Raw genomic sequence first — 20,825 nt, 5'->3', positions numbered from 1 at the left:
GGGAAGGAAGGAAGGAAGAAGGAAGGAGGAAAGAAGCAAGGAAGGAAGGAAGAAGGGAAGGAGGGAAAGAAGGAAGGAAGGAAGGAAGGAAGGAAGGAAGGAAGGAAGGAAGGAAGGAAGGAAGGAAGGAAGGAGGGAGGGAAGGAGGGAAGGAAGGAAGGAAGGAAGGAAGGAAGGAAGGAAGGAAGGAAGGAAGGAAGGAAGGAAGGAAGGAAGAAAGGAGGGAAGGACGGAAGGAAGGCAGGAAGGAAGGAAGGAGGGAAGGAGGGAGGGAAGGAGGGAAGGAGGGAGGGAGGGAAGGAGGGAGGGAAGGAAGGAAGGAAGGAAGGAAGGAAGGAAGGAAGGAAGGAAGGAAGGAAGGAAGGAAGGAAGGAAGGAAGGAAGGAAGGAAGGAAGGAAGGAAGCATTTATATATATATATGATCTATTTCTCAGGAGGAACAGTTGAGAAGTAAAAGACAAAAGTCTCACATTCTTTCCATTTAATCTCATTGCTGTCGAAGAGACACAATGAGCGATTTAAAAAGCTCTTGTACGATTTTCCTTTCACACAGAAATACTGGGAGAGTGAGATTGGCATGCAACGCCACAGCTTTTACTCTGATCTGAAACCAGATTCTTCTTCCCTTTCATCTTAAAGCAACACAGACGGACTTCAGATCAACAATAAAAGGCCATTCAAATCCAAGCTAGTCTCTCTAAAGACGGGAAATTACATTTTGCAACAGAAAGTCTATTGTTCTACAGTCCTAAAAGACTTTCAGGTGTTTGCAGCTGAATATAGTGCATGATGATCTATATACCAAACTTCTAAAACGGGGTATAATGGGCTTAATGACACCATGTTTAATCTATTTTGGGATTATAGTTGATATGGATAGTGTAAATTGAAAGGCAGATGATGAAGAATTCTGGTGAAGTCTAATCTAGATTTAAAGGTCATTTACGTGGCAGTTACACAAGCCAGGCTACAGCTCAGTGTAAATATGCGATGTAAGATATTCTTGTTTTTATTTGTTTACCTCTCAATTTAATTCACAATCCATGCTGTTCGGTTCAGTAGGCCATAAAATGAGGTGTTGTTTCATTAAAGGGAAATAAAAGATGATTGCATCCTAGAGGAAAAAAAAAAAGAAACACTAATTGTGTTATTCCACAACTGTCTCAATTTATTTGCCTCAATTACAATGCATCACATAAAACATTAAATTAAAAATATGAGATGAGGATCGACCGTCAGTGTGCAGCGCTGGTTTATTATTGTGGCTGGAGCCCAGAGAAGCTGGAGACTTCATTCGCCATCAGAGAAGGTGTCAATCACTCCTGTAGAGGACATGCTTTACTGCTGCCCGAGGGCTCCTGTGTGACCTAAATACAAAACTGTCAACAGAAAGACTGACCAACACAGAACAAGCTGAAGAGAATCGCAAAGAATATTCTGTCTTTAGACTCTCACATAGATGGATTATCCAAAACATGCACTATTTATATTGCATACACAGGAGAAGTAAAAATCAACCACTGCTATTTATATTAGGTTCCAGTGTAACATCATCCAGTGTAACAACATAACATATATGTTTCATCAATTTACATATATAATACTGGCTGCATTTTATTTTACAGTATGTGCACTTACCTAAGAAAGTACTGGTAATAACCTATAAGGTAACTACATGGGTTAAGGTTAGGTTTAGGGGTAGGTTCAGGGTTAGTAGCCTAGTTATTGCAATTATTATAAGAAGTTCATAGTATGTACATGGGTAAATGGAATGTAAAATAGTAAGTGAAGTGAAATGAAGTGCTACCATTATACTATACTGAAAATGACATACATTTATCACAAATATGCTATCCTGGAAAACAAGTTTGAAAACTAAATGAGTGTATAAGCTGTAACTGTTACTTACATGTATTCAAAAGGTACAGAAAATCTTTCTTGATGGTTCATTAAATTAAAAAAAAGAGTCATAAATGATATATGATTACAAAGATTACAAGTAAATGGCACATGTGTAAGTTAACGAATGGTAGCAATATTAGCTACCATTCTATGGTAGCCAATATTGTAGAAAACACTTGGTTATAATTACTAAAGATTTCTTAAATAGCTTGATTTATCATATTTAATCTTGTGAAGCGTTCAAATGTTTAATGTTTTAAAGAAGGCCTGTAAGTGAAAACGAAGGGAAACCCCACAACTACGTTCTGAGGTATTTTATTGTCAGTGGTTTGTTTATCCTGTCATTGACGCCCCCTTCTGTTTGTCAGGAGAACTACATAAACACACTGGCGCATTATATATTCGCTTTTATTCTTCCGTTTTAGTATCTAAAATTATCCGTGTGTGAATATCCACCGTTTTAAATAAAAAGCATCTTAATTTTATATATAAAAAGTAGTCTATGATTAAAAAGTTTGATTCTACCTGGCCTTAAGGCGTTTTCAAAACATAAGTAGCCTACTTAGGATGCAACAGACGTTAAGGCAAAGACGCTGGTGCAGAGTAAAAAAAGAGAAAAGACTAGAAAACAATACAAATATGAATATATCCTTTGACATTCCCTATATACAGAAATAATCTTAAGTCAGCAGGTAGTGCTCCTCTAATAAGCCTAATATTGCTCGTGTTGCTGAGGTGAGCTGATAGTTGATGCTATTAGCTGATCTTAAAAGCAGCACAGACTGCTGATGTTCAGGAGAATCGCACACAGCAGCATAGGGAATCTATGAACGCTGATGTATGACATCGACCTCAAGAAGAGAGAGAGAGAGAGAGAGAGAGAGAGAGAGAGAGAGAGAGAGACTCTAAACCCATAACTGCCCAGTAACAAGCTCTCCCCCCTCATTGGCTGCAGAAGCAAGTGTATTTGATCAGGCCCTCAGACTAAATGACACACTCTGTTTGATCTGAGGACACTAAACCTCATGTGAGAGCGAACAGTAGACCTCAGCATCTGTCCTCTCTGGAGGATCTGTGCCCTGCTGCTCACACCTGGGTGACTCCTTAAAGGCATAGTTTACTCAAATATTACAATCCTGTCACTCACACAATGTCGTTCCAAATTAACCCTATCTATCTTTCCTTTAACACAAAAGTAGATGTTAGGAAGAATATCATGGCTGCTCTTTTCCATACAATGGAATTGAATTGGTACTGGGGATGCCGAGCTTTGAGTGCGACACAAAAGCACTTAAAACAAATAGGCCTACAATAAAACTATTTCAAGTCTTCTGAAGACATACAGTAATATATTTGAAAATTAACTATCACGTTTCATGTCAGTCAATCATATTGGTTCTCTGGTAACTTCTATCTGAAATTGACATCAAACCTGCTGTTTGACCATTTTATACATTTATGGTCCTTACAGTGAGGAAAATAAGTATTTGAACACCCTGCTATTTTGCAAGTTCTCCCACTTAGAAATCATGGAGGGGTCTGAAATTGTCATCGTAGGTGCATGTCCACTGTGAGAGACATAATCTAAAAAAAAAATCCAGAAATCACAATGTATGATTTTTTAACTATTTATTTGTATGAAACAGCTGCAAATAAGTATTTGAACACCTGAGAAAATCAATGTTAATATTTGGTACAGTAGCCTTTGTTTACAGAGGTCAAACGTTTCCTGTAGTTTTTCACCAGGTTTGCACACACTGCAGGAGGGATTTTGGCCCACTCCTCCACACAGATCTTCTCTAGATCAGTCAGGTTTCTGGGCTGTCGCTGAGAAACACGGAGTTTGAGCTCCCTCCAAAGATTCTCTATTGGGTTTAGGTCTGGAGACTGGCTAGGCCACGCCAGAACCTTGATATGCTTCTTACAGAGCCACTCCTTGGTTATCCTGGCTGTGTGCTTCGGGTCATTGTCATGTTGGAAGACCCAGCCTCGACCCATCTTCAATGCTCTAACTGAGGGAAGGAGGTTGTTCCCCAAAATCTCACAATACATGGCCCCGGTCATCCTCTCCTTAATACAGTGCAGTCGCCCTGTCCCATGTGCAGAAAAACACCCCCAAAGCATGATGCTACCACCCCCATGCTTCACAGTAGGGATGGTGTTCTTGGGATGGTACTCATCATTAGGGTTGGGAATCGTAAGAAATTTTCCGGTTCCGGTTCCGATTCCGGTTCCGCCAAACGATTCCGGTTCCGGTTCCGGTTCCCATTCAATAAAAAAATATTAAAACAACTAATAAAAAAATAGTAGTAAGGGAAAAATCCACAATCCTTTTTGTGTTTATTTCTTATACTTGTCAAATGAGTTTAACAGATTGGTATATGTCAACAAATTCAACATATTATTTAAGCAATTTTTGCAAAAAAAAAGATTATTTTTTCTGAAGGAAAATAAAAATGTCTGCATTCTCTTGAATAATTTGGGACCTCTCCTAGCTTATTATATCTCCAGCAGTGGAGATTGTTTCATTAGTGGATAAATCAGCGCTCTAGCAGTTAATAAACAGAACTGCACGCGTCTTGCGGAAGAACATTGTAGCCGGAGCTACTTCTCTCTAATTTATGTCTATGGCGAGTCACGCAGGTACTGGGCTACTCCGCAGCGGCTGCGATCCGCCAGTCTAAAGTATAGTCCGAGTATAAACGCTTAACGTTATAGGCTTAACGTAGTAATTCAGGATAAGACAAAAACACGGTTTGAAAAAAAAGGCATTCATGATGCACTCGCTCATTGTATACATTTTGTAATTTCTGAACACAAAGAAGTTACGGACTGCGTCTTTATGAATGTTTTGAAGCATCAGATGTAATCGATACACTCGTTATCTGAAGGCTTCAGTAGGCAGCGACTTTCAAAAGGTGATTTACAATATTTTGGTTGCTACCGTAGACATCAGTGTTTATACTCGAATTACAAACTTTTATCTCAGTACTTCTGTGATCATTTGAATATTTGTAACAGAAATATCTGTGTGATTGTAAAGCTGTTTCATATTGACAACTGCTGTCTCTCGGTAAACGAAAGCGCAAACAGATTAGAATGTTCAGGGGTGAGATTTTTGTAATTTAGGAATAAGATCGCGTGGGTGTTTGAATCGAGATCTTTTAAAGATTAATCGTGCAGCTCTACTGTCTTTAATTCTCTCTCTCTCTCTATGCGTTGATATCTGACGCAAAACGTATTTGAATAGCGCGAGGGCTTTTCAGTGCATTCATTACTATTTTAATATGAGGTGAGACGTCGCTATTAAAGGATAAGCTTCCAGCACTTCGCCCAACAGAACCGTTTTCGGAACCGAAACGTAGGAATTTCACACGGTTCCGGTATTTTTTCAAAAACAGTACCGGTTCTGGATAAGAACCGGTACTGGATAAGAACCGGTTCTCGGTTCCCAACCCTACTCATCATTCTTCTTCCTCCAAACACGTTTAGTGGAATTATGACCAAAAAGTTCTATTTTGGTCTCATCTGACAACATGACTTTCTCCCATGCATGATTTCAAACCATGACGTCTTAGTGTATTACCAACAGTAACCTTGGAAACGGTGGTCCCAGCTCTTTTCAGGTCATTGATCAGCTCCTGCCGTGTAGTTCTGGGCTAGTTTCTCACCTTTCTTAGGATCATTGAGACCCCACGAGGTGAGATCTTGCATGGAGCCCCAGTCCGAGGGAGATTGACAGTCATGTTTAGCTTCTTCCATTTTCTAATGATTGCTCCAACAGTGGACCTTTTTTCACCAAGCTGCTTGGCAATTTCCCCGTAGCCCTTTCCAGCCTTGTGGAGGTGTACAATTTTGTCTCTAGTGTCTTTGGACAGCTCTTTGGTCTTGGCCATGTTAGTAGTTGGATTCTTACTGATTGTATGGGGTGGACAGGTGTCTTTATGCAGCTAACGACCTCAAACAGGTGCATCTAATTTAATAAATGGAGTGGAGGTGGACATTTTAAAGGCAGACTAACAGGTCTTTGAGGGTCAGAATTCTAGCTGATAGACAGGTGTTCAAATACTTATTTGCAGCTGTATCATACAAATAAATAGTTAAAAAATCATATATTGTGATTTCTGGATATTTTTTTTCTCACAGTGGACATACACCTACGATGACAATTTCAGACCCCTCCATGATTTCCAAGTGGGAGAACTTGCAAAATAGCAGGGTGTTCAAATACTTATTTTCCTCACTGTATATCATTGTCAGTCCATTATTTACTTTCTAAGTTGTTTTTGTTTCTAACAAACTAAGTTTGTTTCCCACAAAAGTGAGAATTTCATTCCCATTTTCAGCCTTTAAGTGTATAGGCCAGGGGTTTACAATCATTTAATGCCCATTATGATCATCCTCATGTGAGGAACCTGGATATTAAAATTTAAAAGGCATCTATCCTTTATCAACATCCAATTTCATACACTGGAAAATTAATATTATAAATCTAGTGATAGTTTCTGTTAGTTTTTATTTCTATTATTACATTATTATTATGTATTTTTTTCCACTCACTAATGTACAGTTAAATATATTTTTAATTTATCTAATTTTAATCAGATTTTATTTATTTAATCTATTTAACATTAAGTAATACTTTTAATCACATTTTAATCATTTATTTATTTATATGTTTAGTTTATTTACGTATTAATGGTACAGAAGACTAATAAAAAAGAATATAATATAAAAAAATAAAAAATAAAATAAAATCCCCTTTATACCATCAAGATCATCAGTAGTTTGCAAAATTATATATTTTAAAATCTCATTTATTCTCGTAACCAAGCTCTCATGTAGCTTGAGTCAGGCCAGAATCAGACCTCTGACCACCTCTCAGCATATTTTTCCCCTTTGAAAAAAAAAAAAAAAAAAAATCACGGGAAGCAGGTTTGTTTGTCAACACACCGTGGGTTCCCTGCCAACACTTCCCTCTTACAGAGACCGAGAATAAAGCTGAAGATGAAATGGGTTCCCAGGCTGCCGTGTAATTGCACAGCCCTTATGTTGAACCCCTTGAGCATTCATTCAAATGAGGCCGTAATTGCCACATCTGTTAACCCTCTGAAGGGCCGTCAGCCGAGTGTCACGCATCTGCTAATTGGTACAAACAGGTAGCAGACGCTGATCTCCTCCACTAAGCATCTGCCGATTAGAGTCGCAGATTCAATGAGCGCTGATTAAAGGTCCTGCTGAAATGGCAAAGGAGAGGTTTAAATACTGCTGCTGAATATGCTATAACACTTCATAATGGTGATTAACTGAGAGCCAGGAACCGTGAGGGCTCTGTGGGTTGGTGTGAATTCATTTTTTTAGGCGTGAAGAAAAACTGAGGAAAATGGGTCATAGGACTTTTACTCTTGTGGTTTGGTCAGCGGATTGATAACCTGAATGCTTCATAAAGCCATAAAAGATATGTATACATCCAATAGGAGGTTATCTGGAATTAATCAAATAATCAATTTGTTTACAGTCACAGACAATAAATAGAAAATAAAAAAATCATAAAGATATAGTAATATCCATGTTTCTTGTCAACTACCCATATACAAACTTAAATACTGCGTCACATATTTCATGCTACACATTTGAACTGTTTTTATATTTGGACTTTGACATTTATTATATTTTAAAAAGATTTTATAAGAAACATATTATATAAATGTTTATATTTTTATGTTTTAACAATTTTATATATGACTGGATATTATTATATTTTGAGGAATACATATGATAATACCAAAGTTCACATATAAAATCTTTAATTATATCATTAAATTACAATAAATAATATATTTTAATAAGATTTTATATATGAACTTTGATATTATCATATGTATTCCTCAAAATATAAAAATACCCAAAGTCATATATAAATTTGTCATATATACATTTTGTATTATTTGTATTTGAGGAATATATTATATTACTATATAAATGTTTAGACTTGATTTATATATGAACTTATTTTCAAATTTATGTTCAAATTTATATAAGGCAGGATAATATTATATTTTGAGGAATACATATGATAATATCAAAGTTCATATTTCATATATAAAAGCTTATTAAAATATAATAAATAATGTCAAATTCCACATATAAATTAAAAAACATTATAAAACACAAATGTGTAGCATAATTGAGTCAGTATTTTAAGTAATTTTATATATGGGTTGTAATTTCGAGACAGCTTAAAAAAATTATATTCATAAAAATGACTTTAATGTGAAGGCAAAACAAGTGATTACAAATGGTGAAAAAAATGAAAGTATGGTAGAGGACCTAAGATACATACTTTCCTTTATACATTTATATACATTTTAACCTAAAAATATTGATGTAGTTAAAAACAAGAACAACTATCCATAAAGCTTTATAATAAAAGTATTGTTTTGCAATACAGTCTGTCCACAGTGCTGACGGGAGCGGTAATATTACCGTCACACCCTTTTACATTGTCAAATAGCCTATTGCACTAATGTAAATATGAACTGTTGCAATATCAGAGAAACCCAGAAGACAGAAATGTGCCAGTGACGCACGACACATTCATCAAGTGTAGATTTTTATGAAGTCATTTTGTACAATTGTGTTCTTTATACAAAACATACATTCCATTTTTTTTTTATTATAGCATACTGTGGAATTCACTTCATTGGCACTAGTGAAAATAAATAAATGGTTCTTTTAAATTGATCAGAAAACATTGAAACATGAAAACAAAAAGCAAAATGAGCAAAAACAAGAACACAAAAAAAGTCTCATGGACACGGTTACAGTTCCTTCGTTTCATTGGTTTGGATCAGTGGCTCTTCTCAAAACTTCTTTATATAAATATAAAAGCTAATATTTCTGAAAAAGAATGAAAAGAGGTGTTTTAATAATAAATATTATAAATTAATTGTATATTTTATAAAATAACTAATAATAATAATAATAATAATACATTTTCTGTGACACAGTTTGGATTTTTATTTGAATTCTTACCCGCATTTGTTCATATATCCAGTCAAGGAAGTAGGTCACATTTCCGTAGACTCCGGGCTTGTTTCTGACAGCACATCCATCACCCCAGCTAGTGTCCCCAACCAGCCACCATAGAGAATTCTCCTTTGTGACCAGAGGACCCCCACTGTCCCCCTGTGTGGAACAGCACTTATTTAATTGTAGCACATTACATTTACAGTACTCTAATTTACTCTTCTGAATGATCAAGTAGCATCTAAGTGTGTTTATCCAGAGTGTGTTTCTGACCTGACAGGAGTCCACGCCACCCTCCAGCTTGCCAGCGCAGATCATGGTGTCTGTGATTTGTCCGTTATACACCGGTCGGCTGTTACATGTCGTTCTGTCGATTAGCCAAATTTTGGCTTCTTGTAGGGATTCTGAGGAAAGTCCTTTAAGAAAACAAAGAATTTGCTTGTGAAGCGTTTCAATTTCTGAGATTTTAGAGAGCTGACATGACTTAAATTCTGTCCGATTTTATTCACTGCACATGCATTTGGATCTGTTGCGATTTGCTCTTTTCAAAAAAAGTTTCAAACCTCCACTTCGCAGTGCCCCCCATCCTGTGACGTAACTTTCCCGCGGAGCAGAGAAGTACATGCCTTTATTGGGCAAACACACTGGCCTGACGTTTGCTGAAACAAGATACATACAAAACAAAATGAAAAACTGTCATTATCCAAACCTTTCTTCTGTAAACACAAAAAGAGATATTTTGTAGAATGTTCAAGCTGCTCTTCATTTCCACACAACGGAAATGGTCGGAAAAAGCTTTGTAAAAGTGGTCCATACAACGTCTGTCTTTCTTAAGTCATTTGTGTGAAGAACAGGTCATCACAAAAATCATTATAATTAAAATAATTCTAGAGCATTATACTAAATTTTAAAGCAATAATAACAAAATAATTAAATGGTTTGAATAGGGTAAACTTAAATGAGTTCAATCAAATTAACTTTTATGAGTATTTAGTACTTTATTTTTAGTTCACCAAACTGGCACATTTTTAATTTATTAAAAATGTATATTTTTTTAATAAATTTTTCTTTTGTTATGTATTGTTAAATGCAATGTTAAATATTAACATTAACATAAATTAACATTTTTAATTTATAAAAAATGTGTCATTTAATAAATGTGTCACATTTAATGAAAAAACTATCAGAGCAAGCTTGAAACCAGTGGTGTTATGTTTAACTAAAACTAAAAGTATATAAAAAGAAATGAAAAGCTGAAAATAAATAAAATATTATTTTTTATGAAAAAAAAAAATAAAAAAAAAAAAAATGAAATTTGAAATGAGCAACTGACATAAAATACGCTTACAATGAAGTACTAAAATAACAAACTAAAAGGGGAAAAAATATATAATAAAAATATCAAATTAAACTAAAATTAAACTGAAAACTGAAAATATAACCAAAATAGTAATAAACACTATAATAGTACATAAATAATACTAAAATAACACAGCATGAAAAAAAAAATGCTTGTATTTCCTTTATTGTCAGTATTATTAAATTATAATGAAATTTTCTTATTGGCTGGGAAATAAACGTGAAAATTCAGTCTTACATGTAATTGTGAGTGGACTGTTTAGCTTCATCAGTGCAATGTCATTTTCGTTGGTTCTCGGATCAAAGTCGTGCTTGACAATTCGGCCAACAGAATTGCCGCCGTTGAGCCGCATCTCGGTACGAGTCAGATATCCAGCATACACGGTCCAATCCCTTGCATTTGAAATCCTACACAACTTTGTCATTTATTAGAGTTCATCATAGCTTGTTGAATGAGATGGACTAAATGAAAGCACTTACTCTTGAACACAGTGAGCTGCAGTGACGATCCAGTACGGGGTAATGACAGACCCGCCACACAAATGCCTTCCGTAAGCTTGCAGGCTGACCTGCCATGGCCACACCCCCTTCGAGTTCACCTCGATTCCCCCCACGATTCGGCTCCCGCTGCTCCGTCCACAATCTACAATAGAATTCAGAAAACAGCATTAGTATATTTGAATATGTTATTTTCCAAGCTACAAACTATACTTGTATAGTTCACCCAAAAATGGAAATTATTTTGGTGAGTTAAAGACAATGACAAATTTGCAAATTGGGATCAGTGTTATTTTAATACAATTTATAAACTCTTTTATTTTTTTTAAAGCTACAATATGTAATTATTTTTGCCGCTATGGGTCGCTAACCTCTTACAATAACAAAGGCGTAGGTTGATGACGCATAAGCGGAATTATGGAACTTGCCGTCATGCCGAAGGATCTGATAATGTTTATGGATGAGTGAATACATTGATGTTTTTAACATGACTGTGATATGAAGCAGGGTGCGATTGCTAATGAGAGACAGATATCAGCGCCACACGCGAGTCCCGCGGATATAAAAGAATAAGGACATTTAATTCTACCGAACCTCAGTTTATAATGAAACTTGTGATGTCACGCAGCGCTGTTTCACTTGGTCTATCACACTAAACTGCATTTGAGTGTGTTGAAAGTTATAATGTTATTCTATGTGTTAGTTTATCTGCATGAGACTAGCAGTAAGTTAGATCAACATTAGAATAACATACAGATCATATTCTAACATTTCATCATGTTGAGCTATATAACATTGATTAGTTTCATGTACATTTGCTCCCCTGTCTAATAAAGTAAATGCAAGAGCAGCGTCTCTGTCAAGTCGAAGTTAGTCGCGGACGTGGAGCTCTCGGCATCTCGAAAACACCACGCTGATACTGATCCTCGTTTTAGTTCTCCTTTTGTCCCAAAGTCTGCTTGCCATGGTCCATAATGTTTGAGCGAAACAAAAACAGCGTGAGCGTGCCGCTATAGACGTAACGCAGTTTTCCACGTCTGTCGCCATGGTTACTATGGCAGTACGAGCGGAAACCAGGGTTAACGCGGATATTATGTCATTGACAGGCGACAACATGGACGAGCCATTATTTAAAATTGGAATTTCTCTGAAATTAAAATCTTTGGGAACTTTTGGGATATTGTGAGTACACAATTGCAGGAAATAAATCACACTGTGCAACTGATTTTTGGATATTTTACAAAATTCTTACATATTGTACCTTTAAAATTTGTAATTAGCTTTTACTTTTATATTTTATTTTTTCCTTTAAATTTTAGATATAGTAATTTTTTTAATGTACTTTTGTTATTTTTATTAATTTTTTTCTTTTTCAGTTTTAGTCATTTTAGTACTTATTTATTTCAGTGAGCTGCCAAGGTATTTCTAAATTTCGATTAAGTTTTTCTTATATTGTTATTATATCTAAAATGTATTACTATATATTTTTTTAATTGTTTTAGTTTAGGTTTTAGTTAAAGCTAACAATAACAATAATGACTGGGATGAATTATTCATTGAAAGTAATTTAGCCACAGTCAAACTAACCTAACCAACCAAAGAAGTTTGTAGCTACACTACATCAAAAATAGCTATCTACATTGAAGCTCCCTACAAGGAATTTTATTTTATTAATTTTTTTATTTGATTAAATAGCATGCAGAGAAAATAAACTAATAAAAACCCTAAATATTTATTTCATTACAAAAAAAAGAACTCAAAAAATTAAAAATAAAGAGATGAAAAACTATTATCTTACCAATACATTTGAGTGCCACGGCTTTGTTAGATGGACAGTCTGAACTGAATTATCATAAGAGAAACATAAAAGGATTTTTAAACAAGCTGATTATAGGGGATAAAAAACATAATTACCCAATAATTAATGTAAACCGTAATAAAATAACCAAAAGTGTAAAACCTAAACAATGTGAAGAACTGAACAGTCTGTATAAAAATTCAGTAACACTTTACAATAGTCTCATTTATTAACATTAGTTAATGCATTAATAACAATGATTTAAAATGTATTTACCTTTGATAATGTTAGTTAAAAAAAATGTTCATGTTAGTTCACAGCATTAACTTATGTTAACAGATACAATTTTTGATCTTAAAATTGTATTAGTAAATGCTGAGAATAACATTAAAGATAAATGCTATTGAAGTATTGTTCATTGTTAGTTCATGTTAACTAATGTAGCTAGCCTATGTTACAAATGAAACCTTATTGTAAAGAGTTACCAAAAATGCTGTGTAAGCTGAACTCTGTGACACACCTTTTACTGAGAAAACTTTGTGTGGACATATTCAGAGAATCTGTCTTCACCAGCATGTAGTCCAGTAATTCTCTAGAGAAAATCTCCTCGTAACCCGCATACGTGGCCCTGAAGATAAACCACAAACAAACACACAGCACATATTACAATTCATTCAAAACGCATTCTGTAAACTTATTAAACACGTCACTGTACGGATACACTACTGTTTAGAAGTTTCGGTAAGATTGTTAAATGTTTTTGAAAGGAATCACTTGTGCTCACCAAGACTGCATTTATTTGATCAAAAATACAGTAAAAAACATATGTTGAATTATTATTACAATTTAAAAAAAACTGTTTTCTACTTTTTAATCCTGTGATGACACAGCATCATTACTTTAGTCTTCAGTGTCACATGACCCTTCAGAAATAATTCTAATAAGCAGATTTGCTGCTCAAGAAACATTTATTATTATCATCAATGTTAAAAACAGTTGTGCTGCTAAATATCTTTATGAAAACCTTCAATGAATATGCAAATGAACAGCATTTATTCGAAATAGAAAACTTTTGTAACATGACAAGTTTCTTTACTGTGACTTTTAATCATTTCATTGTGTCCTTGCTTAATAAAAGTGTTAATTTCTTTGGGGAAAATGTCATACTCCTTTAATTGTAGTACTTCCACTGAGATGAATCACGCTATCATTACCTCTTGTATCCGATCTCCTCACATGCTTGAATTCCGAGGTTGGCATTCCATCCATCTGAACACACATACTCCCATTTTTGGTTCACATTTGAGTACATCTGAAGGAGGAAATTAGATCCATACAGACGAACTGCAAAAACAACAAAGAAAGAAGTATAGTTGTATGGGTTTACTAAAGAGGGCATCATCGATTGGGATCAGGAAAGTCATGGTTTAACATATGTAAGGAATTCTTACAACAATGAGCTTCATCTTCTCCTGATGGACAGTCCAGCTTTCCGTCACACCACTGCGAATAGCTGACGCATTTGTTATCTGCTTTACAGAGCCGCCCTTGCAAACACTCAAACACACCTGTTGGTGCAGACAGAGGACATCAGAACAAGAAACAATGGGTGGATGTATTCTATGAAAGCCAATGAGAGAGTTTCTTACCATAAAACCAAAGCACCGTAACTATGATCCCAGCAATGACCAGTAGGGTGATGACTGTGCCAACGATCCATGGCCATTTTCTTCTCCTGGAAGCTGTCGGAGAATCAAAGTTCATAAAAACCAAAACTAAAAAAAAAGCATTAAATAATAAATACCTTAAACGGCTTTAAAATACATTAAATATTAGGGCTAGTTTAAAAATATTGATTTCTTGATTCTCATTTTGATACACCACTATCGATTATTAAATCCCATGAATCAATCTTTTTAGTCTGTGCTGTTTTCAGGTGATACATGAACAAAACTTCACTAAACATTATTTGTAGCGCGCCTCATATCCAATAAATCGCATTAAGCTTTGCGCTTTGTTACTTTTTATAAGAAACAAAGTCTCAGCTTTCAAATTCTGGAAATTTTATAACAAAATGTAAACAATAAATACCATTTTGGCCAGGCCTGGCTCCAGCTTTGAGAAACAAGAACCAAGTGATATTCCTGGTGGGCCAGAGGTGTTGCGTTAACAAGGGATGGGCATTTTTCAAAACTATTTTATTCGAATATTCGTTTAAATGTCGTTTAACGAGAAATACGTTATTTTTTTATATTAGTTTTTGTCACCATTTCTGAACAAGATAGCATTAGGCAATATACACTTTATATCTTAATGTTTTCTTTTAGTTGAAAACATTTAACAATATGTGTTAAAAATATAAAGAAGAGCATTTAAGCTCAAGCAGCGCGAACGGGGAAAAAAAACGCTAATAAAGCAGACTGCGTGAGTTAGTTATCATACAGAACGTACATGCACTCGAGTCAGCATTATTGTGTTTATATTGTTTCACGTTCATGTTGAGAAATAGCTACAATAATATCCACATGCTCGAGTTAGAAAACGCGCTGCGCTGACAGACATGCAGAGACACAGTGTGAAAAGAGAAGTTTCTAACAGCACTTTACGTTTTCTGTTCTTAAACCTGTCTCCCTCAACGAAACTTAAAGGAAGCATATGTTTCAAAATCATTTTGCTACCAGGAGATATCATCTCGGAATCGGATAACGATTCCCTCGGGGTAAGGCTGCGATTCGCTGCAGTCGTTAATGCAGTGATGGACGGCTGTTTCCTCGGTCGACTGGTGTTTGGATTTCATGTGATTTCTCATTGTGGTGGTGATATTATGATAACTCAGTTTCATTAATAATTGATTAAAAGTAATTCCATTTTGTAATATCATTTTCATCTAAGTAATTCCAAACTTCGCGAGGCAGACGACGACATTATGTGATACAATCCACTTGTTAAACATGCTCCACAGCGCCACCCAGTGCATTTAATTATAACTGCGGGAAAAAAATCGAATAGTATTTTATTTTTTGAATAATTACTATTCGAATATTCGTGCACATCCCTACATTAACTAGATGCATTTTCCCACCAACATTTTTAATATCGTTTTTAATATTTTTTCTCCTAATAACAAATCTTGTATTCATTTTGTAATTTCAGATTTTATAACAAAAGGGGCAAGTTATGCATTTCCCCCCCAACATGCTTAATATCGTTTTTAATTATTATGTATATTTTTTTCTAATAACAAATGTTGTATTAATTTTGTAATTTCAGATTTGATAACAAATGGGGCAGGCTTTGAAAGGGATTATTAGTAACATTGCTATACTATTTTAGAAGAATAAATTATTTGCTTTATGCTTTTGTTTAGCTTCCTGCTTATTTTAGTAAACTCACAAATTCAATGATGCATTTTCTATAATGCTTCAAAACTAATCCCACAGCTCTATTATTAACATTATAAATTTATGAATAATTAGCTTAAAAAAGAACAAAAAACAAAAGCATTTTTGCTTCGCAGAACATAAATATAATTTTTTTACTACTAGTAAGTGTCAAATTTTTGTTTAGATAATTTTTCATGAACAAGTGGATTTCTTATACCAGACCCCCTCCTGTACCGATTCTCTTTCGTGGTCGATTTCTGGGATAGTGTGAATAATTTGCGGGTGTCAGGGAGCCGCTATCAATATGCGTGCGACTCCCGGAACTTCCAGAAAAGGTAGGCTGTCTGTGATACCAAGTGGTTGAAAAGCATGATCCCTCAAATCCCTCAAAAGCATGATCCCTCAAAAACTAGTTATTATCTTATTTGGAGCTGAGCCTAGTTTTGGCTTTCTAGTGGCATGACAAATTACTGTTTCACCCTGATAGCGCACGTGAACTGATAATCTCATCATCTTTACTACTAGTCATAGCACAAAATAAATATGAATGAAAATCAGAAGGTATGTTGAAAGAAACAGTACAATTTACCAAAATCGGTATCATGTCTCATGTAATCACTCAATTAGTGTTTAAAGCATGGAAAGACGTGAACTGTAAACAAAATGTGGCATAATTTTATATATAAATATAAAATATTAACATTTCCCTCAGAAAAGCCATTCAGTGCCTTAAAAGCATTAAATACCTTTGTGAACTAGTTTAGCACCACGGTGGGGTCCAGGTGTGGTCGTGTGGTAGGTACTAACAGGTGCTGTCTGAGGTACATACTGGTGCAGGTTCTGAGCAGGTGAGTATCTCTCTGAAGGATATGGCGGAGAGGGGTTCTGGTATAGAAACTGTGGGTTTTGGGGACCAGGGTACTGAGGTAACACTGGGTTTATTCCAGAAGAAGGTGCAAATGGAGGGGGCCGCTGCTCCTCATGTTGGAAACCATGGTTCACCTGAGGACCATTGTAGTAGATCTGAAAGAAATTAGAGTTTTGTCAGTTTCTCAGGTTCAAAAAGCATTCGAAAACTATTTTGTTTCCATATTGTGAAGTAATTCAGTATGAAAAGGATATTTAACATACATAAGGAAATTACGAAAAGACTATCGTAGACAACAGTTCCTATGTTAATTACAATATGACTAACAATAACAATGCATAAACTGTTCCAGGAAATTATTGAATATCTGATAAACATGTTAGTACAACATTATACAACCAGTAGACACAGGAAATAAGCTTTACTTGCTTTTATCTTACAACACTGGCAACAATAAAGATTTTCATTTCAGATTTCATTTAGTCCATATGTCCAGTACAGGTTACTTGACATTGAATATATTATATACTGTAGTTTCCACCAGATTTATTATTATTATTATTATTTATTTTTTTATCAATGTTAATTGCTGAGTATAAATTACCATAATGACAACAACTATTATCATTAATAATAATATAATTATAATAAAGAAAGAAAAATGGTGTCAGGAACTATATAACATTCAATGTTAATATAAAGTGTTAATAAATTGCTGCATATCCAATTCATGAAAACAATTAAATGACATTGATAGTTCTCACCACAAAAAAAAATAACAATAATAATAATAATATTATTTTCAATATTTAGCAATTAATATCGTTTAGTTACACAGTGTCCAATACCAGTTCTGAATGAGTTAAAGTCTATTTTGATTTCATTTCAGTTTCACTCAGGCACAATAATTAATCTATTCAAAAAACACTTCCCTATGAACATGACCTGAACACATGAAAACAGCACATTGCTGTCATAGACCAAACAGAAACTCACATGACCAAACACTTACATCAGGCCATCAACCATTGTCTTGCTAATGTGTTTCAATGTTATCTTTACAGTGTTTTTCATGCATTTAAATCAAACTTCCTTTCCTTTTTAAAAAAAGATTAAAGCACCATCATGATTAATTATTCATTAGGTTTGTCTTTGGTCAGGATAGTTAATGCTTTACAAATATACCTTATGTGTTGCCTGACAGTATCTCTGACAAAGAACTCCTGCTTTATGAAATCGACAACAAATGACATTGGTGACAGAAAGAAGAGGATAAACATGTTCAGATAGAAACTGAGAGAGAAAAAAAAAATGGATTATGTCATTACCGGGTCCTTATTCTTCATCTTTAGCCTTTGGCTTTGTTTGGACAGTTCAACTCAATCCAAAAAACTCTTGAACTTCAAGCTCAAACTAAAATCTGCTGACTGAACATACAGCAAAACAAACATTATTAGTCACAGAAAAGGCTACAGATCTGTATGAAATGAGTCCAACAGATTCTCTCTGACTGATACAGATTATAAATTAGAATTATACATAGTAAAACTTACCTGACAGAAGGTTCTCCTACAGTGTTTGAGCTTTAGTGGACTCTGCGTCTGCTGTGTGCATGTGTAATGAGCAGCCAATGCCACACCTTTGCTTGGTTAACCAGCTGAAACTCTCAATAGTCAGGTGTATGCAAATACAAAACATCCCCTGCTGACCTGAACTAAAACTTTATAACTACTGTAAAAGCATTCCAATGTATTACTACTAAACAAGTATAACACGCCTTATCAATACAGAACATATAGATAACACAGCATTGCATTCAAGTTTACCAACCAAATGAGGTGAGACAAAAGTAGGCACGATATATGTAAAACATTTTTTAGACAGCTTCCTTCTGGCTCACTTCATGTTCACAGCTTTGAACATGAGGTATAATAGCAATATAAGAGATTTAAAAAGATTGTTTTCTAGGCTTGAAAGCGCACATTTTCAACTTCCCTGTTTCTTAAACATGTAATTTCTGCCATCCTATTAATTCATGCCAATAGCCTATAGTCACTGATTACTTTTTTACATATAGGAGATATGATGTATTTTGTATTATTTAAGCATCTGGAACCTTATCGGCTTGACAGAATTTTCAACTTCCAAGTGATGGGAATCCAAACTAACTTTACTTAACATTTTCTTATATTGAAATTGTTTATGTCCTACTCCTTAACAGTTCATCAGGCTCTTAACGATGTCATGTCTTGGAATATCTGAAGGTTTTTCCTAATATGGAAAACGTATTGTTTGGTCAATAATTCAAGAAGATCCATACTTTAAAGCTCTTGATTCTAACTTGTATTTGTACCATTCTAATGTACCATTCTGTAATTGTTTAGCTAGCATTTGTTACAATAAGGCTATTGTAAGAACATTGATGGCTCCTCATTAGGCATGTTGACTTTTCCCCCATTTTCTTTATTGATCTATCGCATTTGTTATGGAACAATAGCAACCAACACATTTAGAAACTCTATAGCTGCAACATGCCATAGTTGTAATATATATCTATAAATAGCCTATATATTTAATACAATTACCTATTATAAATTCTACAAGTTAGACAAAATGTACCACAATAAATACAATAAAATGTGATCAATTCTAGTATGGGTGGTAAAGCTTTCTAATTTATGTTGGTGCAAGATGACGTTTTCCCCTCTTTTCATCATGATTTTAGAACATGTTTGACTTTCTCTATAGGGTTGTAAAGTTGTAACTTGTCAATAGAATTTAAATGTTGGGATGGTTGTACCTGCTAGTTTTAGGTATTAGGAAATAAAAATGAATAAGGGCAGCTAACTGTAAGCATCATAAAAATCACGAGCTGGAGTACAAGAAATCATTTCGTACATTTCCCAGGAATAATAAAAAGCTATAAAATCATTACAAGGCTTACTTCCTGTTCAATTTCCAGATAGATGGTTCAAACATTGAGAAATCACTGTATTAAAAAACAAGCTGTAAATATAATATGTTGACTACGATAAAAAGGCAATTTCCCAAACTCAGCTATCACACAGGGTCAATAGCGTCCCTGCTGTTATTCAGTAACTCAGTCAATGGGCAAATATTTTGACATCACAAAGCATCCTGTTAATATTTGACTCGATCCTCTATTGGTTTAAGCACAATGACTTTTCAATGACAAATAGAAGCAATTGATAATTATAAGCTGATAAACAGTCTCTGTGTACTTAGCAAATCTAACATACAGAGTTATGTGACGTGACAAGTGTGGCATCAGAAGGTGGAGCCAGATTTTTCCCCGCAAAGTGGAGATTTTTGCTGTAAAAGGTTCTCTGGAAGAACACGGGATTCCTGGTTTCCGCCCAGAGAATAGCTGGGACAAAGTCAACACATTTGTGTTAAACAGTTAACAGGTGTCTAAAAAGGTAACATTTATACGGTGCACAGCATGCACATTTTCCATTTCCAGTAACAGCAAGTAATTAAACATTTTCAAAGGTCTTCTTGAATCATTATTTGATTGGGTTAAAATGCAACATGAGGTCGTCATTTTACAACATAGCATTCAAGTCTGAAACGTGACTCGCTTAAAAATGCTTCCGGTCCATTTAAAGACACAGGCGGGGTACTACAGGTGAACAGGCCACATTTAAAATATGCCAATTAGGCATTGTATCAAAAATTATATAGATTTCACAGAAGATGTCAGAACTTTCAGGGATACTCCAACATCATGTCATTCCAAACTTGTGACTGACTTTCTTTTGTGGAACATAAGAAGAAATGTCTGTGTTTTTTTGTTTTGGTCCATACAATGTAAGTATTCTTCTTCTGTGTTCTGCAGAAGAAAAAAAGTCAGAAGTTTGGAACGACATGAGGGTGAGTAAATAATTCTTAAAATTTTTGGGCGTAGTTTATGTTTAATGTGATCAACACATCTTAGTTTACATCTCATTTTGTTCTCTAATTGAC

At 34.7% G+C, this 20,825-nt stretch overlaps 1 protein-coding gene across 1 annotated transcript; it reads right to left on the bottom strand.

The window, feature by feature from the left end:
- Positions 1 to 8,153: 8,153 nt before the first annotated feature.
- tmprss2 (transmembrane serine protease 2) lies at positions 8,154 to 18,482 on the bottom strand. Its single transcript, XM_084104710.1, has 14 exons — positions 18,392 to 18,482; positions 18,167 to 18,265; positions 16,717 to 16,993; positions 14,237 to 14,329; positions 14,039 to 14,155; positions 13,802 to 13,931; positions 13,108 to 13,215; positions 12,588 to 12,631; positions 10,772 to 10,934; positions 10,530 to 10,699; positions 9,496 to 9,591; positions 9,206 to 9,348; positions 8,939 to 9,091; positions 8,154 to 8,803 (listed from the first exon to the last, which is right to left on the bottom strand). Exons 2-14 carry the CDS (start codon positions 18,182 to 18,184, stop codon positions 8,795 to 8,797), a joined length of 1,521 nt encoding a protein of 506 aa, XP_083960836.1. The 5' UTR covers positions 18,185 to 18,265; positions 18,392 to 18,482; the 3' UTR covers positions 8,154 to 8,794.
- Between the last annotated feature and the right edge of the window lie 2,343 nt (positions 18,483 to 20,825).

Source organism: Abramis brama (assembly GCF_963993115.1).
Source record: "Abramis brama genome assembly, chromosome: 25".
Lineage (NCBI taxonomy): Eukaryota > Metazoa > Chordata > Actinopteri > Cypriniformes > Leuciscidae > Abramis > Abramis brama.
This window is presented reverse-complemented; position numbering and strand designations above follow the sequence as displayed.

Bases quoted from the DNA above. Each gene is read 5' to 3' on its own strand.
- tmprss2 (XM_084104710.1), bottom strand. The intron at 14,156-14,236 runs GTAAGAAACTCT...CTGCACCAACAG, and splicing joins TACGGTGCTTTGGTTTTATG to GTGTGTTTGAGTGTTTGCAA. The intron at 13,216-13,801 runs GTAATGATAGCG...GTTTATCTTCAG, and splicing joins GAGGAGATCGGATACAAGAG to GGCCACGTATGCGGGTTACG.